Source organism: Eubalaena glacialis, chromosome 4 (genome assembly GCF_028564815.1).
Source record: "Eubalaena glacialis isolate mEubGla1 chromosome 4, mEubGla1.1.hap2.+ XY, whole genome shotgun sequence".
Classification (NCBI taxonomy): Eukaryota; Metazoa; Chordata; class Mammalia; order Artiodactyla; family Balaenidae; genus Eubalaena; species Eubalaena glacialis.
In genome coordinates this window covers 92662225-92689327 of record NC_083719.1, presented here as the reverse complement: position 1 = coordinate 92689327, position 27103 = coordinate 92662225, and the positions used below count along the sequence as shown (strand labels likewise).

The 27103-nt window shown below is 38.9% G+C and overlaps 1 protein-coding gene across 3 annotated transcripts in view; it reads right to left on the bottom strand.

Moving 5' to 3' along the window:
* The window catches only part of EPB41L4A (erythrocyte membrane protein band 4.1 like 4A), a 260033-nt gene that overhangs the window by 145478 nt on the left and 87452 nt on the right, over nucleotides 1–27103 (bottom strand). For all 3 annotated transcript variants that reach the window (XM_061189519.1, XM_061189518.1, XM_061189517.1), the window contains exon 3: nucleotides 4841–4945. In XM_061189519.1, coding sequence (XP_061045502.1) covers nucleotides 4841–4945 — 105 coding nt within the window. The remainder of the gene's footprint in view (nucleotides 1–4840; nucleotides 4946–27103) is intronic.

The window sequence follows — 27103 nt, the reverse complement described above, 5'->3', positions numbered from 1 at the left end:
GCAAAGTCCCTGTTGCCATATAAGGTGACATATTCACAGATGCTGGGGATTAGGACACTGAGCAGAGGAAGCTGGTACCCATTCAAAGTAAAGACACTCCAAGCTGAGCTGCTGGCCACCCACCATGAGGAGAACAGGAAGGTGCTCCCAATGAACGGCCCCTCAACTGGGGATAGGCAGGCCTAGAACACACTGGACGCAGCCCACTCTCCCGGCAGTTCTGCTGTTCTAGATTAAGGGTCAGTACTTTAAGAGAATTTTAAATATTTACAGCTAGTAAGTGGCAGGGTCATTCGACAAAGCTGGTGTGTTCTTGTAACCCCTATGACAGACGGCCTCACAGACACCTTCCATCACGGCTGGAAATTTTCTGTAAGTTGAACCACGGCCCAGATATAAAAGAGACATACCCCGCACAAACCAGTCTGGATTAAGAACGAACCTGATGACACAGGCCAGAGCAGAACAGAACGGAGGTTCTAGGCCCAGGCTAAGTGCTCTCACTATTGCTGTCTTTAAGGAAAGAAACTGCAAGTACATGAAGCCCACGGTGCATCTTTTTTTTTAAAAAGATTTTTTTGATGTGGACCGTTTTTTTAAAGTCTTTATTGAATTTGTTACAATATTACTTCTGTTTTATGTTTTGGTTTTTCAGCCGCGAGGCATGTGGGATCCCCAACCAGGGATCGAACCCACACCCCCTGCATTGGAAGGCAAAGTCTTAACCACTGGACCGCCAGGGAAGTCTCCCCCATGGTTCATCTTTAAGAGGGTGCTTTCTAAAAAAAAAAAAGCCTGAGGTAATGCAGGCGGCACTGTGTTAATTCAGTCTCAGTAACTGTGTCTTCACAAAGAACTGTTTTTATTTTCCAGAGATTCTTTTACAGACCCATCCTGAGAAGTGAAGTTAAGAAATTATGATGCCCAGAGTGTTCCAAATCAAGTCAGCTGTACCCTTAGAGAGACGTTAGCTTTAACAAGATTTATTTCTGTCCAGCTGTTACTCTTCACACATACATAACACCTAAATCAATGCGTTTGCTACATGAATTTCCCAGGACTTGGTTCCATGGAATGTACATAAAATCTGTATTTTTTCATTTAATATTCCAGGCAGTAAATTCACTTTCCTCAGAATTCCTCAGACTACATGAAAAACATAGAAAGCTCCAGAACATGGCCTGCATATATTAGGTATTCATTAAATAACAGCTGAACGACCACATGAATGTGGCAACACACAAAGGTCTAAATGAGCTCTCTTGCCACAGGTTAATCTGAGAAGTTTGCTTATTGGAAATTACCATTTAACTCTTCTCAACAAACATTAATATGTAAATTGCATAGAGAGTTCTTTTTTTAATTTATTTATTTTATTTATTTATTTTTATCTCTGTTGGGTCTTCGTTGCTGTGCGTGGGCTTTCTCTAGTTGCGGCGAGCGGGGGCCACTCTTCTTTGCGGTGCGCGGGCTTCTCACTGCAGTGGCTTCTCTTGTTGCGCAACATGGGCTCTAGGCGTGTGGGCTTCAGTAGTTGTGGCTCGCGGGCTCAGTAATTGTGGCTCGCGGGCTCTAGAGCGCAGGCTCAGTAGTTGTGGCACATGGGCTTAGTTACTCCGCGGCATGCGGGATCTTCCCGGACCAGGGCTCGAACCCATGTCCCCTGCATTGGCAGGCGGATTCTTAACCACTGTGCCACCAGGGAAGCCCGAAAGAGAGTTCTTTAGTGCCCAAAGTATGCAAAACCTCTTTATCTTACACACATTCAAGTCAGGATATTATAGTGGTTGAAAAGTCTTGGAGACATGAAGACTGGGTTTGAATTCTGATCTTAATACTTGTGAGTTATGTGACTTTGGAGAAACTGTTTAATCTTTTTAGATTCCGTTTCTTCATCTGTGATGGTAAGATAATAATATTTAACTTGTACAGTTGTCCTGAGCATGTAATGAACACAAGAAAATGTTCAACAGTTCCTGATACATTGATGACAACAATGGTGATGGCTGATACAGGCTGAGGCCTCTTGGTTACCCCCATTCTCCAGGACAGACAACAAGCTCCCTGCCATGTGGGGGTCCACATGTCCCAGGGACATATTCATCAGGCATGTTGCGCCCTAATTCTCTAGGGTAGCTGCCCATCTTCTCATGCAACACACACTAATTCTCTGAGGTGGGCATAAAGCCCTCCCTAACCCTTCCTTGCCAGCTCTGCAGCCACTGCCAGTCTAACTCACTTACATCTGCATGCTTATACTTCGACCACACCAGGCTGACTAGCAGTGCTGCAGGCTGCCCAGTTTATTCTCCCACCCCCAGCCAAAGTTCAGGCATGGCCCCAAGGCATGATCCACTGCTGATGGAGGGAGGAGGAGGGAGAGCTTTTCACTGACGTAGCCATCTCTTTTTCCTTGTCATCTTTCTTCCATTTTATCCCCAGCTCCTCTTCCCACTATCTCTTTTTATTTGCTTCAAGAGTTGATCTAAGTGGTGCCCATTAGGGCCTCAAAGTCTTCTCTATGTAGATCTTAATTACACTAAAGATTGTTACACAGGCATTCCCCATTAAAATAAACTTTCTGGTGCAGAAAGAGTAAAGCAATAAACAAAATCCCATCTAATGGACAGTAATTCAGGCATAGTCACAGAAATCATTCCTCTATTTTTAGGACAAGGATTTTTCGCCATATCCTGTGCTATTCTAACATAGAGTTATTCTTATTTACCATAAGTAACTATGGGATATAGAGAGTGAACAGGGAAATACGAAGTTAGGTTTACCAACAATCTCCTCAGAAACTTACAGTTGGGGAGGCTGCCCTTCTAGAGTGAAAAGGCTGCCTGCGCTTCTTCCTGAGGGAGATCCCAACTTCTACCTCAGAACCCAAGAGGAGCAAATCAGGAATGGAATCATGTGTTCCTACCCAGACACACTCTCCCAGCCCTGCAGAAATGACAGGCCTTGAAGAAATGGTTACCTAAAGTAAGAGTAAATTTTCATGAACTTATTCTCATAGCTTCCTACAATTAAAAGGAAAATAAGAGAATACATTTGAACGTACAAAGACTAAGTCACGTTTACAAATCACCTTTATTTTATCTGAGTTTACTAGAAAGAAATAAATTCAGGAGGCAAAAAAATAGTTTTTCATGTGATTTACACATCTGATGTTTTTACCACATAAAAAGCATGACTTAACAGTTTTCTCCTTCTAATTGTGTAATTTATTTTCTCCTAAAACTTGTATCACAGACGCGAACCCTTAGGAATAAAGGTAACAGAAAAGAAACTCTGTTCTGAATAAGCCCTAGAAAACTTTAAATAAACTACCAATACCAACTGCTAATTCTTTTGCAATGATATGAGCCATTGTTTAAAATTCTTTAGCTTTTCACATCTTTTTCTTTGGAATGTAAAAAAAAAAAAAAAAGGACAGATAAGGTCTATATAATTTTAGTAAGACAGTCGATCTTTCCAGGCAAGGTCTGACATACTAGATAAAATCAGGAAACTGAATTTCCCTCTGCTAGGAAAAATGGTATTTCAAAAATATGAATGTAATGCAAGATATCTTCTATAGCCTTCAATTTAATCTCTCAGTACAGATTTACAGTTCTGCTATATTGACTTATGGCCTGTACAAGACAGAATTCAGTGAACTTCTGAGTATGTCCGCTCCCTTTCTTTGCATTACGCATTAATGACCACTCGCCTTTAGAAAGCAATTCCTTCCTATGGAAAGCTAACCAACACACCCAATCTTTTATTCCTACTTTGTGAAATGCTCATGTGAAACAAAATAGGTTATGGAACAAGCTCAAGAAAAATCACAAGTTACCGCCATCAATATCATTCCACTTGTCTGCCTCTTCTCATCATAGAACGTTCTTGGGAACAGGACAGAAAAGGCCCACTTAGACAATCATGCATCTCAATGAACAGACCCCAGACCCAGATGACCCAGTGGAGGCTGGGACAACTGAGGAAGAAAGAGGAGGAAACCTATGTTAACAGTATAAAAAATAAAAGATATGTCAAATACGGTATTTTTAAGGTAAGCATATAAGCATTATAAGCATAAATAAGACTGTCTATCTGAGGTTAAGATCTGTCTTAGACTTTTAAACCAAAAGTCACATTAATGAATATACTTTTGTACCTCAAAATCATCACCTCCAAAGCCTTTCCTCTGTTCATCACCAAGAGACAGCATTTCAGTCTTACCGAATAGAATCTATACTAACCAACGTGGTAGGTTTCTTAGTACCTCTCTACCATCCAACCAGTCAGGAATTCTTGAGTTAAATCCTCATGAACAAATGACATCCTACACCAAAAGCTTGGTTGCCGTTATTACTCTTATTCCATGAAGCTCATGAATGAAAACCCCTATTTATTTTATAATTACTCGTCCAACTTATAAAACTTAGATCGGCACCTTTTTACACTGTATTTCTTTAAATACTCTTTAACCATTTACTTTCTTAAAAAGCAATAATGCCTATCACTTCAAGAGACTAGCCACTTGGCTCCTAACACACATGAAATGGCTAATTCAGTCCTCCTAACAGCACAAAGGGCAAGTACTCTCTACAATATGGCTGCAAAAAAACAAACTATGTAAGCCACCTACAAAGAAATCTGCACACACATAAGCTATGAATCCTACAACTCTACAACTTTTGGCAGAAGTGGAAAAAATGCAAAGAAATTAGCAATGGAAAACATGTTTAAATTTTTCAGTCATTTTCAGTTACAAAAACCTAAAGATCAGGAAAAGCCAGAGATACAGTGAAATTTATACAAGAAAAATTTAATATGAAGTCATTGTACTCACCGTCTGATGGTTTCTGTCACAGTAACGCAGCCCAAAATAATCTATCTCCACAAGGTTTATGTGACGGAATACGTGCTCAAGGACAACAGAACCTTTTGTTGACTTCTGCAAAAATAATTCACAGTTTTGTTTTGTTTTGTTTTAATAAGGTGCCTTGTCTTTCTCAGTGGGACACAGTCACGGTTCTCATCTTTTATTAGCTTTGTTCACATGGGAACAATTTTATTAGCCCATAGTTCCCTCTTTAAGTTTTGCCTCAATTACAAAGAAAGGGATTTCAGTATTAAATGAATTGCTTTGGAAAACAATTTTTTAATTGTTGTACATTTTAAATTAATATAAGGTTCTTTTCTTACAGGGCTGTAAAATATCTTTAAGACAAAATTATTATTTTAATAAAGATAACAGTTTATATGAAGTGCATCTAATAAATTCATCAAAAAAAACTTACTTTGGTTTAAAATCCCACAGTTCTTTCACTTTAAAAAGCAATTTTCACCTACATCATTACTCTCACAACTAATGCAGAAGATATATAAAATTAAAATAACAATAGCCAAAGCTTTTTTTTTTTTTTTTTCACACACACTGTATTTTATTTTTAGAAGAGATAAATAGACTGACACCAAGCATTGTACATGGATGACCACAACAAAAGCAACAATGATTGCAATTACCAAACATGAAACACACTCATACTATGTCATAATATTGACATTCAGTCCAGTAATCCTCCACTGTAACAGCTCCTTTACTTTGCAGTGAAAATTGATTTGTATATTCTTTGCCTCTAAAAAAGCTTTTTAAAATTTTTTCTTATTTTCCTTAGTAAGGTTTTATGTTTTATTTTTTTAATTGAAATATAGTATGCATACAATATTATGTTAGTTTCAAGTGTACTACATAAGGATTTGACATTTGGATACATTATGAAATGATCACCACAGTAAGTTTAACAACCATCTTTTCCCATACGGTTACTATGATATTATTGACCATATTCCTTGTGCTGTATATTACATCCCAGTGATTATTTATTACATAACTGGAGGTCTGTACCTCTTAATCCCTTCACCAATTTGGCCCCCTCCCTTCTGGCAACCATCCATTTGTCCTTTGTATCTACAAGTCTGCCTTCATTTTGTCTTATCAGTTTGTTCTGTTTCTAGATTCCACAGGTATTTGTCTTTCCCTGTCTGACTCATTGCTCTTAGTATAATACCCTCTAGATCCATCCATTTTGTCACAAATAGCAAGGCTTCTTTTTTTTTTTTTATGGCTGAGCAGTATTCAACTGTGTATATACACATTGCATCTTTATCCATTCATCTATCAATGAACACTTAGATTGCTTCTACATCTTGGCTATTGTAAATAATGATGCAATGAACACTGGAGTGCATATATCTTTTCAAATTAGTGTTTTTGATTTCTTCAGGTAAACCCAGAAGTGAAATTGCTGGATTATATGGCAGTTCTACATTTAATTTTTCGAGAAACCCCCATACTGTTGTCCATAGTGGCTGAATCAATTTACATTCCCACCAAAAGTGTACGAGGGTTCCCTTTTCTCCATGTTCTCACAAACATTTGTTATTTGTTGCCTTTTGATGATAGCAATTCTGACAAGTATGAGATGGTTTCTCACTGTGGTTTTGATTTGCATTTTCCTGATGATTAGTGATATAGCACATCTTTTCATGTATCTGTTGGCCATCAGTTTGCCTTCTTTGGAAAAATGTCTATTCAGGTCCTCTTCCCATTTTTAAATCGGGATGTTTGTTTTTTTGCCATTAGGTTGTATGACTTTTTTGTGTACCTTGGATATTAATCCCTTATTGGATATATTGTTTGCAAATATCTTCTCCAATTCAGTAAGCTGTCTTTTCACTTTTTTGACAGTTTCTTTTCTGTGCAAAAGCTTTTTAGTTTGATGTCGTCCCATTTGTTTATTTTGCTTTTGTTTCCCCTGCCTGAGGAGACAGAGCCAAAAAAATATATAGCTAAGACTGATGTCAAAGGGCCCACTGTTTATGTTTTCTTCTAAGAGTTTTATGGTTTCAGGTCTTAAATTTACGTCTTTAATCCATTTTGAGTTTATTTTTGTATATGATGTGAGAAAGTAGTCCAGTTTGATTCTTTTACATGTAGCTGTACAGTTTTACAAACACTATTTATTGAAGAAGCTGTCTTTTCCCCATTGTATATTCTCCTGCCTCCTTTGTCATAGATTAATTGTCCATATAAGTGTAGGTTCACTTCTAGGCTTTCTGTTCTGTTCCATTGATCTATATGTCTGTTTTTGTGCCAGTACCATATTGTTTTGATTACTGTAGCTCTGTAGTATAGCTTGAAACCATGGAATGTGATACCTCCAGCTTTGTTCTTCCTTCTCAAGACTGCTTTGGCTATTTGGGGTCTTTTGTGTTTTGATACACATTTTAGAATTATTTGTTCTAGTTCTATGAAAAATTCCACTAGTATTTTGATAGAGATTGGGATAAATCTATAGATTGCCTCAGGGAGTATGGTCATTCTAACCATATTAATTCTTTCAGTACATAAGTACAGTATATATTTTCTTTTTTTAATAAATTTATTTTATTTATTTATTTTTGGCTGCATTGGGTCTTCATTGCTGTATGCAGGCTTTCTCTAGTTGCAGCGAGTGGGGGCTATTCTTCGTTGTGGTGCACGGGCTTCTCATTGCAGTAGCTTCTTTTGTTGCGGAGCAAGGGCTCTATGTGCGCAGGCTTCAGTAGTTGTGGCACGAGGGCTCAGTAGTTGTGGCTCATGGGCTCTAGAGCACAGGCTCAGTAGTGGCGGCACACGGGCTTAGCTGCTCCGCAGCATGTGGGATCTTCCCAGACCAGGGATCAAACCCATGTCCCCTGCATTGGCAGGTGGATTCTTAACCACTGTGCCACCAGGGAAGTCCCACAGTATATATTTTCATCTATTTGTGTCATCTTCAATTTCTTTCATCAAAGTCTTATAGTTTTCCAAGTACAAGTCTTACTTCTGTGGTTAGACCTATTCCTATTTTACTCTTTTGATATAACTGTGAGACTGTTTTCTATTTTCTTAATTTCCCTTTCCAATAGTTCATTGTTAGTGTATAGAACTGCAACAGATTTCTGTATGTTAATTTTGTATCTTGCAACTTTACTGAATTCATTTATTAGTTCTAATAGATTTCTGATGACATCTTTAGGATTTTCTATATACAGTATAATGTCATCTGCAGATAGTGACAGTTTTACTTCTTCCTTTCCAAACTGGATTCCTTTTATTTCTTTGTCTTATCTAATTGCTGTGGCAAGGACTGCCAATACTATGTTGAATAAAGCAGCAAGAGTGGGCTTCCTTGTCTTGTTCCTGATCTCAGAGGAAATGTTTTTAGCTTTTCACAATTGAGTATGATGTTGGCTGTAGGTTTGTCATATATGGCCTTTATTTTGTTGAGATATGTTTCCTACATAACTACTTTGTGAAGAGTTTTTTTTTTTAATCATAAATTGAGGTTGAATTTTGTCAAAAGCTTTTCCTGCATCTATTGAGATAATTATATGACTTTTATTCTTCAATCTGTTAATGTGGTATGTTACATCAATTGATGTGCTGATATTGAACCATTCTTGCATCCCTGAGATAAATCCCTCTTGATCATCGTATATGATCTTTTTAATGTATTGTTGAATTTGGTTTACTAATATTTTATTGATGATTTTTGCATCTATATTCATCAGTGATATTGGCCTCTAATTCTTTTTGTGGGGTCCTTGTCTGGTTTTGTATCAGGATGATGCTACCCTTGTACAATGAGTTTGCAAGCATTCCTTCCTTTGAAATTTTTTGGAATACTTTGAGGACCCATGTAACTCTTTTTTTTTTTTAACTTTATTTATTTATTTGTTTGTTTGTTTTTTGGCTGCTTTGGGTTTTCGTTGCTGTGCGTGCGCTTTCTCTAGCTGTGGCGAGCGGGGGCTATTCTTCGTTGCTGTGCATGGACTTCTCTTTGCAGTGGATTCTCTTGTTGCAGATCACAGGCTCTAGGCATGCGGGCTTCAGTAGTTGTAGCATGAGGGCTTAGTAGTTGTGGCTCGCGGTCTCTAGAGAACAGGCTCAGTAGTTGTGGCGCAGGGGCTTAGTTGCTCCACAGCATGTGGGATCTTCCCAGACCAGGGCTCGAACCTGTGTCCCCTGCATTGGCAGGTGGATTCTTAACCACTGTGCCACCAGGGAAGCCCTTAACTCTTATTTAAATGTTTGGTAGTATTCACCTGTGAAGCCGTCTGGTACTGGACTTTTATTTACTGGGAGTTTTTTTTAAATTACTGATTCAATTTCATTACTGGTGATTGGTCTGTTCATATTTCAATTTCTCCCAGATTCAGTCTTGAAACACTGCATGTTTCTAGGAACTTATCCATTTCTTCTAAGTTGTCCATTCTATTGGTGTATAATTGTTCACAGTAATCTCTTAGGATCCTTTGTAGCTCTGTGGTGTAAGGTGTAAATTCTCTTTCATCTCTGATTTTATTTATTTGGGCCCTCTCTTTTTTTCTTGATAAGTCTGGCTAAAGGTTTGTCAATTTTGTTTATCTTTTCAAAGAACCAGCACTTAGTTTCATTGATCTTTTCTACTGTTTGTTCAGTCTCTATTTCATTTATTTCTACTCTGGTCTTTATGATTTCTTTCCTTCTGTTAATTTTGGGCTTTGTTTGTTCTTTTTCTAGTTCTTTTAGGTATAAGGATAGATTGTTTGACATTTTTCTTGTTTTCTGAGGTAGGCTTGTACTGCTATAAACTTCCTTCTTAGAACTGTTTATGCTGCATCCCGTAGATTTTGGATTGTTATGCTTCCATTTTCATTTGTCTCCAGATTTTTTAATTTTCTCTTTGATTTTTTTGAGTGACTCATTGGTTGTTTAGCAGCATACTGGTTAGCCTACAGGTCTTTGTGTTTTTTGCAGTTTTCTTCTTGTAGTTAATTTCTAGTCTAACACCAGTGAGGCTGAAAAAGATGTTTGATATGATTTCAATCTTCTTAAATTTATGGAGACTTGTTTTGTATCCTAGGATGTGATCTATCCTGGAGAATGTTCCATGTTCATTTGAAAAGAATGTATTCTGCTGCTTTTGGATGGAATGTTCTAACTGTATCTATTAAGTCTCTCTGATCTAATGTGTTTTCTAAAGCCACTGTTTCCTTATTGATTTTTAGTATGGATGATCTGTCCATTGATGTAAGTAGGGTGTTGTTTTGGTTTTTGTTTTGCCTGTGCCCAGTGGCATGTGAGATCTTAGCTCCCTAACCAGGGATCGAACTCATGCCCCCTGCAGTGAAAGAGTGGAGTCCTAACCACTGGAGCAACAGGGAATTCCCTGAAAGTGGGATGTGAAAGTCCCCTACTATTAATGTGTTACTGTCAATTTCCCCCTTTATGTTTGTTAATATTTGCTGTATGTATTTAGGTGTGCCTATGTTGGGTGCATATATATTTACAATTGTTGTATTTTCTTTCTTCTTGAATTGATCCCTTAGATCATTATATACTGTCCTTCTTTGTCTTGTTACAGTCTTTCTTTTAAAGTATATTTTGCCTGATACAAGTATTGCTACCTCCCAGCTGTCTTTTCATTTCCCTCTGCATGGAATACTTTATTCCATCCTCTTACTTTCAGTCTGTGTGTCTTAGGTCTCAAGTAAGTCTCTTGTAGGCGGCATATACATGGGTCTTGTTCTTTATCCATTCAGCCAAGCTGTCTTTTGACTAGAGCATTTAGATTTAAAGTAATTGATAGGTATGTACTTATTGCCATTTTGTTAAGTTTTCTGGTTGTTTTTGTAGTTCTTTTTTCTTCCTTTCTCCTATGATAAATTTTTGGTTTGCAGTTACCATAAGGTTCATATTTAACAACCTATATACATGTGATTATTTTAAGGTGATGATTTCAAGTTTGAACACATTCTAACATTTTTCTCCCCCCCCCCCGACTGTTTACTGTGTTTGACATCATATTTTATATGTTTTTGTTCTGTGTATCTCTTACCTACTTCTTGTGGATATAGATAATTTTCTATATCTTCTAGTCTTTCTACTAGTTTTATAAGTGGTTGGTCAACTACCTTTACTTTATGTTTGCCTTTACCAATTAGATTTTTCCTTTCATAATTTTCCTATTTCTATTTGTGGTCTTTTTTCTTTTCTGCTTAGAGTAGCCCCTTTAACACTTCTTACAAAGCCGGTTTCGAGGTACCGAACTCTTTTAGCTTTTCCTTGTCTGTAAAACTCTTTCTCTCTCCTTCAAATCTGAATGATAAGGACTTCCCTGGTGGCACAGTGGTTAAGAATCTGCCAGCCAATGAAGGGGACACGGGTTTGAGCATTGGTCTGGGAAGATCCCACATGCCACAGAGCAACTAGGCCCACGCGCCACAACTACTGAGCCTGCACTCTAGAGCTGATGTGCCACAACTACTGAAGCCAAGGCGCCTAGAGCCCGTGCTCTGCAACAACAGAAGCCACAGCAATGAGAAGCCCGTGCAACGCAACAAAGAGTAGCCCCCACTCGCTGCAACTAGAGAAAGCCTGCACTCAGCAAGGAAGACCTAATGCAGACAAAAATAAATAATAAATAAATTTATTTAAAAAAAAAAATCTGGATTAGGAGATTGGTTCAAGATGGCGGAGTAGAAGGACATGCTCTCACTCCCTCTTTCAAGAACACCGAAATCACAACTAACTGCTGAACAATCATCGACAGGAAGACACTGGAACTCACCAAAAAAGATACCACACATGCAAAGACAAAGGAGAAGCTGCAATGAGATGGTAGGAGGGGCTCTATCACAATAAAATCAAATCCTATAACTGCTGGGTGGGTGGCTCACAAACTGGAGAACACTTACCACAGAAGTCCACCCACTGCAGTGAAGGTTCTGAGCCACATGTCAGGCTTCCCAACCTGGGGGTCTGGCAACAGGAGGAAGAATTCCTAGAGAATCAGACTTTGAAGGCTAGTGGGATTTGACTGCAGGACTTTGGCAGGACTGGGGGAAACAGAGAGTCCACTCTTGGAGGGCACACACAAAGTAGTGTGCACATCGGGACCCAGGGGAAGGAGCAGTGACCCCATAGGAGACTGAACCAGACCTACCTGCTAGTGTTGGAGGGTCTCCTGCAGAGGCGGGGGGTGGCTGTAGCTCACCGTGAGGACAAGGACACTGGCAGCAGAAGTTCTGGGAAGTACTCCTTGGCGTGAGCCCTCCCAGAGTCTGCCATTAGCCCCATCAAAGAGCCTGGGTAGGCTCCAGTGTTGGGTCGCCTCAGGCCAAACAACCAAAAGGGAGGAAACCCAGCCCCACCCATCAGCAGTCAAGCGGATTAAAGTTTTACTGAGCTCTGCCCACAAGAGCAACAGCCAAATCTAACCACCACCAGTCCCTCCCATCAGGAAACTTCCACAAGCCTCGTAGATAGCCTCATCCACCAGAGGGCAGAGAGCAGAAGCAAGAAGAACTACAATCCTGCAACCTGTGGAACAAAAACCACATTCACAGAAAGAGAGACAAGATGAAAAGGCAGAGGGCTATGTACCAGATGAAGGAACAAGATAAAACTCCAGAAAAACAACTAAATGAAATGGAGATAGGCCACCTTCCAGACAAAGAATTCAGAATAATGACAGTGAAGATGATCCAGGACCTCAGAAAAAGAATAGAGGCAAAGATTGAGAAGATGCAAGAAATGTTTAACAAAGATCTAGAAGAATTAAAGAACAAACAAACAGAGATGAACAATACAATAACTGAAATGAAAACTACACTAGAAGGAATCAACAGCAGAATAACTGAGGCAGAAGAACAGATAAGTGACCTGGAAGACAGAATGGTGGAATTCACGGGGCTGTGGAACAGAATAAAGAAAAAAGAATGAAAAGAAATGAAGACGGCCTAAGAGGCCTCTGGGATAACATTAAACACAACAACGTTCGCATTATAGGGGTCCCAGAGAGAGAAGAGAGAGAGAAAGGACCCGAGAAAATATTTGAAGAGATTATGGTCGAAAACTTCCCTAACATGGGAAAGGAAATAGCCAACCAAATTCAGGAAGCACAGAGAGTCCCATACAGGATAAACCCAAGGAGAAACATGCCGAAACACATAGTAATTAAATTGGCAAAAAATAAAGACAAAGAAAAATTATTGAAAGCAGCAAGGGAAAAACAACAAATAATATACAAGGGAACTCCCATAAGGCTAACGGCTGATTTCTCAGCAGAAACTCTACAAGCTAGAAGGGAGTGGCATGATATACTTAAAGTGATGAAAGGGAAGAACCTATAACCAAGATTACTCTACCTGGCAAGGACCTCATTCAGATCCGATGGAGAAATCAAAAGCTTTACAGACAAGCAAAAGCTAAGAGAATTCAGCACCACCAAACCAGCTCTACAACAAATGCTAAAGGAACTTCTCTAAGTGGGAAACACAAGAGAAGAAAAGGACCTACAAAAACAAACCCATAACAATTAAGAAAATGGTAATAGGAAAATACATATCGATAATTACCTTAAACGTGAATGGATTAAATGTTCCAACTAAAACACATAGGCTCGCTAAATGGATACAAAAACAAGACCCATATATATGCTGTCTACAAGAGACCCACTTCAGACCTAGGGACACATACAGACTGAAAGTGAGGGGACGGAAAAAGATATTCCATGCAAATGGAAATCAAAAGAAAGCTGGAGTAGCAATACTCATATCAGATAAAATAGACTTTAAAATAAAGAATGTGACAAGAGACAAGGAAGGACACTACATAATGATAAAGGGATCAATCCAAGAAGATATAACAATTATAAATATATATGCACCCAACATAGGAGCACCTCAATACATAAGGCAATTGCTAACAACTCTAAAAGAGGAAAACGTCAGTAACACAATAATAGTGGGGGACTTTAACACCTCACTTACACCAATGGACAGATTACCCAAACAGAAAATTAATAAGGAAACACAAGCTTTAGAGGAGACAACAGACCAGATAGATTTGATTGATATTTATAGGACATTCGATCCAAAAACAGCAGATTACACTTTCTTCTCAAGTGCACACGGAACATTCATCAAGTCTCAGAAAATTTAAGAAAATTGAAATCATACTAAGCATCTTTTCTGACCACAACGCTATGAGATTAGAAATGAATTACAGGGGAAAAAAACGTTAAAAACACAAACACATGGAGGCTAAACAATACGTTATTAAATAGCCAAGAGATCACTGAAGAAATCAAAGAAGAAATCAAAAAATACCTAGAGACAAATGACAATGAAAACACGATGATCAAAAACCTATGGGATGCAGCAAAAGCAGTTCTAAGAGGGAAGTTTATAGCTATACAAGCCTACCTCAAGAAACAAAAAAATCTCAAATAAACAATTTAACCTTACACCTAAAGGAACGAGAGAAAGAAGAACAAACAAAACCCAAAGTTAGCAGAAGAAATCATAAAGATCAGAGCAGAAATAAATGAAATAGAAACAAAGAAAACAATAGCAAAGATCAATAAAACTAAAAGCTGGTTCTTTGAGAAGATAAACAAAATGGATAAACCATTAGCCAGACTCATCAAGAAAAAGAGGGAGAGGACTCAAATCAATAAAATTAGAAATGAAAAAGGAGAAGTTATAACAGAAACCGCAGAAACACAAAGCGTCCTAAGAGACTACTACAAGCAACTCTATGCCAATAAAATGGAAAACCTGGAAGAAATGGAAAAATTCTTAGAAAGGTATAACCTTCCAAGACTGAACCAGGAAGAAATAGAAAATTTGAACAGACCAATCACAGGGAATGAAATTGAAACTGTGATTAAAAATCTTCCAACAAACAAAAATCCAGGACCAGATGGCTTCACAGGTGAATTCTATCAAACATTTAGAGAAGACCTAACACCCATCCTTCTCAAAGTCTTCCAAAACATTGCAGAGGAAGGAACACTCCCAAACTCATTCTGTGAGGTCACCATCACCCTGATACCAAAACCAGACAAAGATACTACAAAAAAAGAAAATTACAGACCAATTATCACTGATGAATACAGATGAAAAAATCCTCAACAAAATACTAGCAAACAGAATCCAACAACACATTAAAAGGATCATACACCATGATCAAGTGGGATTTATCCCAGGGATGCAAGAATTCTTCAATATATGCAAATCAATCAATGTGACACACCATATTAACAAACTGAAGAATAAAAACCATATGATCACCTCAATAGATGCACAAAAAGCTTTGGACAAAATTCAACACCCATTTATGACAAAAACTCTCCAGAAAGTGGGCATAGAGGGAACCTACCTCATCATAATAAAGGCCATATATGACAAACCCACAGCAAACATCATTCTCAATGGTGAAAAGCTGAAAGCATTTCCTCTAAGATCAGGAACGAGACAAGGATGTCCACTCTCACCACTATTATTCAACATAGTTTTGGAAGTCCTAGCCATGGCAATCAGGGAAGAAAAAGAAATAAAAGGAATCCAAATTGGAAAAGAAGAAGTAAAACTGTCAGTGTTTGCAGATGACGTGATACTATCCATAGAGAATCTTAAAGATGCCACCAGAAAACTACTAGAGCTAATCAGTGAATTCGGTAAAGTTGCAGGATACAAAATTAATGCACAGAAATCTCTTGCATTCCTATACACTAATGATGAAAAATCTGAAAGAGAAATTAAGGAAACACTCCCATTTACCACTGCAACAAAAAGAATAAAATACCTAGGAATAAACCTACCTAGGGGGACGAAACAGCTGTATGCAGAAAACTATAAGACACTGATGAAAGAAATTAAAGATGATACCAACAGATGGAGAGATATACCATGTTCTTGGATTGGAAGAATCAACATTGTGAAAATGACTATAATACCCAAAGCAATCTACAGATTCAATGCAATCCCTATCAAATTACCAATGGCATTTTTTACAGAACTAGAACAAAAAAATCTTAAAATTTGTATGGAGACACAAAAGACCCTGAATAGCCAAAGCGGTCTTGAGGGAAAAAAACAGAGCTGGAGGAATCAGACTCCCTGACTTCAGACTATACTACAAAGCTACAGTAATCAAGACAATATGGTACTGGCACAAAAACAGAAATATAGATCAATGGAACAGGATAGAAAGCCCAGAGATAAACCCACACACCTATGGTCAACTAATGTATGACAAAGGAGGCAAGGATATACAATGGAGAAAAGACAGTCTCTTCAAAAAGTGGTGCTGGGAAAACTGGACGGCTATATGTAAAAGAATGAAATTAGAACACTCCTTAACACCATACACAAAAATAAACTCAAAATGGATTAGAGACCTAAATGTAAGACTGGACACTATAAAACTCTTAGAGGAAAACATAGGAAGAACACTCTTTGACATAAATCACAGCAAGATCTTTTTTGATCCACCTCCTAGAGTAATGGAAATAAAAACAAAAATAAACACATGGGACCTAATGAAACTTCAAAGCTTTTGCACAGCAAAGGAAACCATAAACAAGATGAAAAGACAACCCTCAGAATGGGAGAAAATATTTGCAAATGAATCATCAGACAAAGGATTAATCTCCAAAATATATAAACAGCTCATGCAGCTCAATATTAAAAAAGCAAACAACCCAATCCAAAAATGGGCAGAAGACCTAAATAGACATTTCTCCAAAGAAGACATACAGATGGCCAAGAAGCACATGAAAAGCTGCTCAACATCACTAATTATTAGAGAAATGCAAATCAAAACTACAATGAGGTTTCACCTCACACCAGTCAGAATGGGCATCATCAGAAAATCTACAAACAACAAATGCTGGAGAGGGTGTGGAGAAAAGGGAACCCTCTTGCACTGTTGGTGGGAATGTAAATTGATACAGCCACTATGGAGAACAGTATGGAGGTTCCTTAAAGAACTAAAAATAGAATTACCATATGATCCAGCAATCCCACTACTGGGCATATACCCAGAGAAAACCATAATTCAAAAAGACACATGCACCCCAATGTTCATTGCAGCACTATTTACAATAGCCAGGTCATGGAAGCAACTGAAATGCCCATTGACAGACGAATGGATAAAGAAGATGTGGTACATATATACAGTGGAATATTACTCAGCCATGAAAAGGAACGAAATTGGGTCATTTGTAGAGATGTGGATGCATCTAGAGACTATCATACAGAGTGAAGTAAGTCAGAAAGAGAAAAACAAATATCGAATATTAACACATATATGTGGAACCTAGAAAACTGTACAGATGAACTGGTTTGCAGAGCAGAAATTTAGACACAGATGTAGAGAACAAACGTATGGACACCAAGGGGGGAAAGCGGTGGGGGGTGGAGGGGGTGGTGTGATGAATTGGGAGATTGGGATTGACATGTGTACGCTGATGTGTATCAAATGGATGACTAGTAAGAAAATAAATAAATAAACATTAAAAAAAAACAAAGGTATTAACTGCATTAAAACAACAAATACTCTAAAGTTTCTTAACTGAAATGAATCTGAGCTTGGAAGAAAGAGGGATGTGTTGATTAAAACACTGTACAGGGATTAATTAGTTAATAGTTTCTAAAAATAGGTTAAAATAATGAAATTGTATGTGTCAGTAAAGAATAAGCACATTATAATGCTTTCCTATTTAAAAAAAAAAAAAAAAGATCTGAATGATAGCCTTGCTGGGTAGAATAATCTCAGTTGTAGGTTTCTTCCTTTCATCACTTTGAATATATCATGCCACTCCCTTCTGGTCTGCAGAGTTTCTGCTGAAAAGTCAGCTCACAGTCTTACAGGAGGTCCCTTGAATATGACTAGTTGCTTCTCTCTTGCTGCTTTTAACATTCTCTCTTCATCTTTAATTTCTGCCATTTTAATTAAAATATTTTTTCGTGTGGACCTCTTCGGATTCTTCCTGTTTGGACTCTGTGCTTCATGGACCTGGATGTCTGTTTCTTTTCTCAGGTTAGGGAAGTTTTCAGGTATTATTTCTTCAACTAAATTTTCTGCCCCTTTCTCTCTCTCTTCTCTTTCTGGGACCCCTATAATGCAAAATGCTAGTACAACTGATGTTGTCTCAGAGGTGTCTTAAACTATCCTCATTTTTCTTTCTTTATTTCTTTTTTTTTTTTTTTTTCCTATTCAGTTTGGGTGATTTCCACTACTTTGTCTTCTAGGTTGCTGATCCGGTCCTCTGTATCATCTAATCTACTGTTGATTCCTTCTAATGTATTTTTCATTTGTTACTTTATTCTTCAGAGCTCTGCTTGGGTCTTTATATTTTCTAACTCTTGGTTAAACTTCTCACTGTGTTCATCCATTTTTCCCTCAAGTTCATTGAGCGTCTTTGTGATCAGTACCTTGAACTCTACCAGGTAGATTGTTTAACTCCACTTCATTTAGTTCTTTTTCTGAGGTTTTGCCTTGTTCCTTCATTTGGAATATATTCACCTGTCTCCTCATTTTGCCTAATTCTCTGTGTTTATTCCTATTTATTAGGTAGGTCGATTATGTTTCCCAGTCTTGAATAAGTAGCTTTATATAGGAGACATCCTGTGGGTCCCAGCAGCATAGTCCCCTCTAGCCACCAGAGCAATTTGCTCTAGGGTTCTCCTGTACATTGCCCTTCTCTGGTGGTGGGTCCAACTACTGTGGGTGCAGTAATAGGCAAGACTGGCCTCCAGCTCAGTTGGCTGCCAGGTCCTGCCTTGTGCTGTGGTTGCCAGCCCAACGTTGGGCAGAGCTGGGTCCCAGCATAGGTGGCTTTGTGGCCCTGAGGGTTCTGGAACTGGTGCTGGCCTGCTGGTGGGCAAGTAAACACCTGGCACTAACAGGCTAGAGGGAAAACTCCAAAATGTCCCTCGCCAGCACCTGTGTCTTCATGGTAGAACAAAAATGGCTGCTGCAGCATCTATGCCACCAAAGGGAGTCCCAGTTGCTTCCTGCCTCTCCAGGAGACTCTCTGAGATCAGCCAGTGGGTCTGACCCAGGCTTTTTTCAAATTACTGGCTCTGTGCTGGGACTCAAAGCATATGAGGTTTTGCATTCACCCTTTAAGAGTAGAGTCTCTGTCTCCTACAGCCCTCCAGCTCTCCCATACGTAAGCCCCACTGGCCTTCAAAGCCAGACATTCTGGGGGCTTGTCTTCCCAATGCAAACCCCTTGGGCTGGGGAACCCAATGTGGGACCTGGACCCCTTGCTCTTTAGGGAAAACTTCTGCAATGGTGGTTATCCTCCCATTTGTGGGTCACCTTCCCAGGGGTGTAGGACTTGACTGTAATGAATCTCTCCTACCCATCTCATTGTGGTTCCTTGTTTTTATCTTTGCTTGTGGAAAATCTTTTTTGCAACTCTTCAGGTTGTTCCCAGAGGTAGTTGCTCTGTAAATGGTTGTAATTTGATGTGCCAATGGGAAGAGGTGAGCTCAGGGTCTTCCTACTCTACCATCTTGGCCACTATCACCAAAGCTTTTATTTTCAATCCTTAACTAATAAACCTAAAGATAAAAACCACCAAAGTTAACGTTCTGAAAAGCCCTTGTGAAGATATTTGACTTTATCTCTTTCACATAAGCACAGACATAAGGAAAATATTTCCCTTATCTGTTTGGTAAATGCTAATACCTGTCTAAAAAATCTAATCTCTCTTCTCCCCCTCTCACTACATCATCTTTAAATGAAGATTATCATCTAATATATTAAATATTATTCACACATAAGATAAACATTTAATCAGCAAACATTACTCCATATACACATTAATCTTGAAAAGAATCCATTTTGATGGTATATGTACAGATACAGATTTTCCTTTCTTTTTTCCCATCAATGACAGGTACAACAGGGTAGTAAAAGAAATCCCCAAGATGTCACACATTATGTTAATGAAGCAGGGCTTTGTTCAGTTGCACTTTCCTCAAAGAATTACCATTACACACTTACTCACGTATGATAAGAACACTGCACTGTTTTTAGAAAATGTATTGTAATATAAGGGAAATGTTTTTGATTAAATATATAATGAAATGGGTGATAAGAGGTGATAAAAGCACACACTGTGAGAAGACAGTTCTTGTTAAAAATCCCACAGATATTTCATTTTACTCTAAATTACCTTGGTTAAACTTAATGGGTCCTTTATTCAAAATCCATTAGATAATTTATAAACAAAAAGCCCTTCCATGATAAATCTTTAGGTTCTTAGACATTTTCTGCTATAATAACAATGCCACATCCAGAAAATGTCTCTTTGTGCTCATGTACCTATGTCTTTAACTAAGGTAAAAATCTGTTGGTGAAATTTTTAGTCGAAGGATAGGCCTACTTAAAATTACAATGGGCACTGCCAAAAAGACCATTACAATTCATTCAATGAGAGTACATGTCTCAATACCCTTGCCAGCATTTGGATTGAGCAAAATTTTTCCAATCTGACTGAGCAACAAAGAGGGGAGGGGGTAATTATTTTAATTTGCATTTTCCTAACACTGATAGAAGTAAGTGCTCTATCATGTGCTGACTAACCAATCACATTTCCTAGCATTTTGGTTAGTTATTCTCTAACCCAAAGTTTATAAGCAAATTCTCTTTAATACTTCTAATACTTGTACAATTTCAGTTAGTATATTTAGTTCTTCACTCCATCTGGAAACTATTTCTGTGCTTGGGATAAGGGCCTAATTTTGTTTCCAAATGGATAGACAACTACACCACCATTTACCTAAAAGGCCATCATTTCCCTTTTGATTGAAGCAACTTTATCATCTACTAAATGAATCCTCATTCTGTTCCATGGATTATTCCTGGACTAATCCTCCAAGATTTTATTAACTTTAGTTTAATATAGTTTGTTGATATCTATCATTCTCTTTCAAATTTGTCTCTGCCAATTCTTAGACATTTTTCTCTACTACAGGAAGTTTAGAACCAGCTTGCCAATTTAATAAACAATTCTGTTAAGAATTCGACTGGAATTAAACTGAATTGACAGACTGGACAACTTGGGAGGTAATGATATGATATTTACAAAGTGAAACCTATATGGTTTTCTTTTATATTCATCAAGGAAATTTTATACTTTTTTCATGTAGGTCTTACAAAATTCTACTTAGGCTTTGTGGTAGGTAAAAGTTACAAAATGCTCCCTCCCCTCAAAAGAAATGTCCTGCTCTAATCCCTGGAACCAGTGAGTATGTTAAAATATCAGCCCTCTTATTGTGTTATGTGTCACAATTTTGACATTAAAATAGGAAGATTATTGGAGTGCGTCAGACCTAATCACTTGGGTCCTTGTAAGCAAAGCACTTTCTACAGCAAAAGAGGAAGGCAGAAGGGAAGTCAGAGATATTTAAAGCATGAGAACAACTCCATAGGTTCTTGCCACTTGAAAGATGGAGGGGGCCATGTTAAGCAGCCTCAAGGAGCTGAGAGTAATCCCCAGTTGATAGCCAGTAAGGAAATGGGAATCTCAGGCTTGCAACCACTAGAACTGGATTTTGCTAACAACCTGGAAGACTTTGAGAGTATATTCTTCCCCAGGGCCTTCAGATAAGAGACCAGCTGACCAGCACCTTGATTTCAGCCTTGTGAGCCTGAAAAAAGAACCCACTCATGCCGTCCTGGACTTCAGACCTTCAGAATGGTGAGATAACCAACAGGAGTATGTTTAAACCATTAATTAGTGGTAATTCGTTATGCAGCAATAGAAAACTAATACAGGCTTATTCTTAGCTTTTTTATAGTTTTACTGTTATATTATACTTTCTGACTGGCTATTGTTAATCTATTGGAAATCAACTGATTTTCTCCACTGCAGGCTCTACAGATACCACCTGACAGTTGCTTGGGTCTTCTCCTCATCCTAATATCCACAGCCACTAATCTTGAAGCAATCCTTAATCCATCACTACGCCCTCCCATGGTTCTCCTGCCCATGTTCTGGGCTACGGTTTTCACCTTCAATTGTTTTACATTTGCCTTTTCGTCTCAGGAATTTTTCTCAAACAATTTTTGGCCAACTGAGACCAGCCTATTTTTCAGGTGGTTCTGGAAAATGCACCTGTATCTTTCCTATTCAAAATAGTTCTGGAAGGCTGGCATACCAGCCAGTGTTCCACCTTGATCTCATTTCCCCTCTGGGTCCGTTCTCCTATCCAGGCACAGACAGGAACAGGTAGAGCCACAGAACTCCACCTAATCCTTCTATCCCAAGCAGGTAAAAAAGTGCTTCACGAAAAAAAGAGGAATGAATTATGCTTGAAATTACAGCACTGAAACGGGGCAGATTTTTAAAAATATACATCTAAATCAAGGCTGTCTTTATACAAAAACATTTTATACCTCTATTTTCATAAGAAATGTTAGCCTTTTCACACATATCATCTACTCAAAAAGCATAAAAAAAGATAAAATGCCCTGCTTATGAAGAAAATACACAAAGGCAAGCTTGGAAAACCAGCTTAGAAGTTTGGAAAGTCTATGGAGATTGCAAAAATGTCATGCAAGAATCACCGTCTCCAAAACTATCATTGGAAAAATACCAGAACGTAAGTCTGTTGATCCTCTGTGACAGCTTTGCATTTATATAGAATCTGGTGCTGAAAATACTTTACAAATATTAGCCTTTAGCATATGTTATCCTCTACAGAGAAACCACAAGGAAAGCATGCATTGTTATGCAATGAATCCAGAGCTGACCTAAGAAAAAAACATGATGTTTCATGATTCCCTCTACAGCTTTCTGTATGTTACAGGTGTGTCTGCACACATGCCTGGAACAGAGCCAGGTGGACCTCGGAAATACTATATTTCTGTCACTTCTTCAAGCAAACATGTACATGAAAACTGCTTAACTTCTCATCTGTTATACTGCAATATGACAAGACTCAGAAAGCTTGGATGCCAGCAATACATTAGCTACTGGGGGAGGGTGACACCACCAGCTCACATTTCTGCCCATCCTACACTAACTGACCCCTTTCAGTCCCCTTCCCCCTCAGTTGTATTCCATTGGGATGTCTTCTGCTTTTACACTTATGGATAATTTCATTCTTCACATGGGTTCTTCACAGAGACTGCCTGTGGGTTATATGTTGCAGTTTGAGTTGAAAGTCTTCAGGTTCTGAAGAAATCATCCTTGAATAAAGAAATTAAGAATTGATAGAGAACTGACATGAGAGCCAAAGAACAAACTAGAAACACACTGGGCAAGGAACAGGCCAGTCCAGCATTTATTACTAGAAAAGGAAAAGAAAATATCATCAAGGATATTATGAAAGAAACATGACTTCATTCAAACATTTATTGAGTACCTCTTACATGCCAGCAAGTGATTAATATCTATAAGATGGAAAAAGCACACTAATAAGAATGCCAGAGGAGGGACTTCCTTGGTGGCTCAGTGGTTAAGAATCTGCCTGCCAATGCAGGGGACACGGGTTTGATCCCTGGTCCGGGAAGATCCCACATGCTGTGGAGCAACTTAGCCCATGCGCCACAACTACTGAGCCTGCGCTCTAGAGCCCACGAGCCACAACTACTGAGCCCGCATGCCACAACTACTGAAGCCCACACACCCTGTGGCCCGCGTGCCACAACTACGGAGCCTGCGTGCTGCAGCTACTGAAGCCCGCACCCGCGCTCCGCAACGAAAGAAGCCACCGCAATGAGAAGCCGACGCACCACAACGAAGAGTAGCCCCCGCCCGCCACAACTAGAGAAAGCCCACGCGCAGCAATGAAGACCCAATGCAGCCAAAATTTTTTTTTAAGTTTTTTAATAATAATAAAAAATTAAAAAAAAAAAAAAAAAGACTGCCGTAGGAGAGTCAGATGCACCTGGAATATAATACCAAGAACCTTGATGGAGGAAGCAGGTGACTGCCCTATCAGAACCCTGGAGAAGCCGGGGGGGGGCTATGGAGTGATAAGAAACTTCTAGAAAGTGAGACAAGGAAGGACTTGGTATTCAGAAGCTTTTTTGTACATTTGTCTAGTAACTATGCACGTCTTATTTGAGTAAAAAAAATTTTTAAAGAAAAAATATGCCAAGTAGGAACTCATCATTATCTTTTTCTTGCTCACAGCTATAGTTATTTTGTAGATTTGGCTCATGTGCTATGAGGTATTAAGTACGGAAAATGCGGAGAGAGAAGATAGTACTATGATGGTGAGCTGTCAACATTCTGACCACGTTTACACCAACAATTCACGCTTCTATCCCTCAAAACAGTGACTTTAAGACTTTTTAATCTGTATTCTTCCCAAGCCCTTTGAACAGGCAGACCTAACTATTCTAGGCCATCATATACCAGCGTGGAGGCCAAGTGCCCCCAGTCCTTGAAACGCTGAGACACGGGCTTCACTTCCAAGAGAGATGGTTCGTTTCACCTGAAGTTTAATATAAACTTATTTCTTAACTTTACTTCTTTCAGTGTTTGGCAAAGGAAACTCAAGAATGTGATTGTATTTAGCACCATTCCAAGTCTTTCTGACCATTTCTAGAAGAAATCTCTGCCAAAATGAGAAAATCAACAAGATGCTATAAAATAAGACATAACTACCACCAAAGCACTTGGCAACATGCCCAAGGATTTTCTGAAAAATGAATAAAATATTGTCATAGACAGATAAGGAACATCCACTAATGAGACTTCTGAGAGAATGAGTTGAGTGCCAACACAAATAACAGAAAAAGAATTTCATGAGGTCTCCCCGCATCTTGGCTTGTCTGTACTGTTCCCTTTTTGTGGAACATCTTCCCTCCTCTCTGTCCTCATCAAAACCCCACTTATCCTTCAGGACCAAGTGCAAATACCACCTTCTCCATAAAGCCTGTCCATATCCCCTTAACCTCATTATGACCTCGGCCTCCATTGGACCTACAAAGTGTCGTACTTTTGTCCTTCTCTGAGACTCACACTATTCTGCCTTTATTAAAGCCATCTGATACTTCTCTTAACTTTGCCACCAATATTTAGACATTCTGAAAGCAGGTGCTGAACATTACACCCCACTTCCTTTCCATGTCAGTCCGATAACCCATACACAGTAAGACCTCCCGAAAGTTCACTGAATAAATACTAAGGGCCAAGAAACAAGGAAGAGAAAGACGCAGTATTGGAAACATGGTGGCCTGTGAATTAAACTTCTCTTCCTGTCTCTCAATGAAGATTTCCTTTTTTCTTGACCAATCAAACCTATGAGAGTGAAGAAAGATGGATGGATTCAGTTATCCTGCTGACCTCAGTATAATCACTGATTCAAAGCTACTTAGTTTATGTTTAACTTGAAAAACATACATTTGTTTCAGTGTTAATATAATTTCAAAAGACTTAATAGACTATGATGTTGGTATAAGTATCTTACATTTGAAATTTGTAAGATACAAAAAAATTAGAGGCCTGATATTCAATTTTTATACATAAAATATAAAGATACACAGTTTTCTTTATGCAATAAATCTGACAAGAATTTGGATTTCCATCATCAGGAAAACAAAAAAGACTGGATATGAGGCAGTTAAGAAGAAAATAAAGAAATAAAGGAAGCTTCTGACTTTTTATAACTCCATTCAGAAAAACTTCATTTAAATGTTACAATTTATTAATTTACTTTTCAAATGAAAGTAAATAAATGCCTGTGACATATTTCTGGATGGTAAATTATATGCCACTTAAAGCTCAGCAAATAGAGAAATAGATTACTTTCATTACTGACATCCTAGCAACATTCTGGAAAGAATGGAGCTACAAGAGGCTTATAATCACAGAGAAAGACTCCCAGGCAGGGTAAGTTTATTTGAAAATACCATCAGTGAGGCTTTCAACCAGAACAAAGGATTCTTCAAATGAGTAACAACACCTCTGTAGATTAACATGACATTACAAACCAGAAAGGCAGGTTTTTACCAGCTGCACAGAATGATAACTATTACGTTCCACACAAACAGCTTACTCCTTCACAAAGGGGAAATGAACCCTTCGAAAAATTCTTTAATGTTAAGCCTATAAAAATTCACTATACTTTTATTTAATATTTTTGACATAATAGATTTCAGTTTCTCTGGGAAAGCAGAAACAACTTTTTTTTTTTTTTTTTTTTTTTTGTAGCTCAGGCCCGTTAGGATAAGGTAAAGCAGGGGCAATGGAGGAGACACTCCTCAGGCACCAATGGTAATTGCTTCTCAGACCAAGTACTGTTAACCACCATCTGAAGGTTTTTTGTTTTTTTAATTAAGTTATTTATTTTTGGCTGCGTTGAGTCTTCCTCGCTGCGCGCAGGCTTTCTCTAGTTGCGGTGAGCAGGGGCTACTCTTCGTTATGGTGTGCAGGTTTCTCACTACGGTGGCTTCTCTTCTTGCAGAGCACAGGCTCTAGGCACACAGGCTTCAGTAGCTGTGGCACACAGGCTCAGCAATTGTGGCACACGGGCTCAGTAGTTGTGGTTCGTGGGCTCAGTAGTTGTGGTGCACGGGCTTAGTTGCTCTGTGGCATGTGGGATCTTCCCGGACCAGGGCTCGAACCTGTGTCCCCTGCAATGGCAGGCGGATTCTTAACCACTGCGCCACCAGGGAAGTCCCCATCTGAATGTTTTTGACTATGAGTTACCTTCACTTTAGGTGAAGGAATTAAAATGTGTTTATTTTTCAAGGTACTACCTATGGTTTTCATCCATAAAAGCTTGTTCACACTGATTTTCTCAGACTTTAATGTTTCTATCTATTGCTGTGTAACCAACACCTCCAAACTTAGTGGCTTCAAGCCACCACCACAATTAGCTCATGATTATGCCATGTGGGCAGGGCTCAGAAGGGACAGCTAGTGTCTGCTCTGTCTGCTGTTGGCTAAAGAGGTTCCCGCAGGCTCAAGTACCCGAGATGGCTTCATTCAACAGTGACATCTCACCTCAGGTGACTGGAATGGCTGGAGGCTGGCGGGGCCTCTCTCCCCGACCTCACAGTCTCTCCTGCTCCAAGGCCTTTCTCCCAGCAAGGCAGTCCGACTTCATTACATGCTGACCGGGGGCTCTGAGAGAGCAAGAAGAGACACTGCCCAGTTTCTCAAGGCCCAGGCCCAGCAGAGCGTCACTCTTGCTACACCCTATCTGTCAGAGTCAGTCACAAGGGCAGCCCAGATGGAAAGGGGAGGAAAAGAGACTCCATCTCTTGAAAGGAGGAATG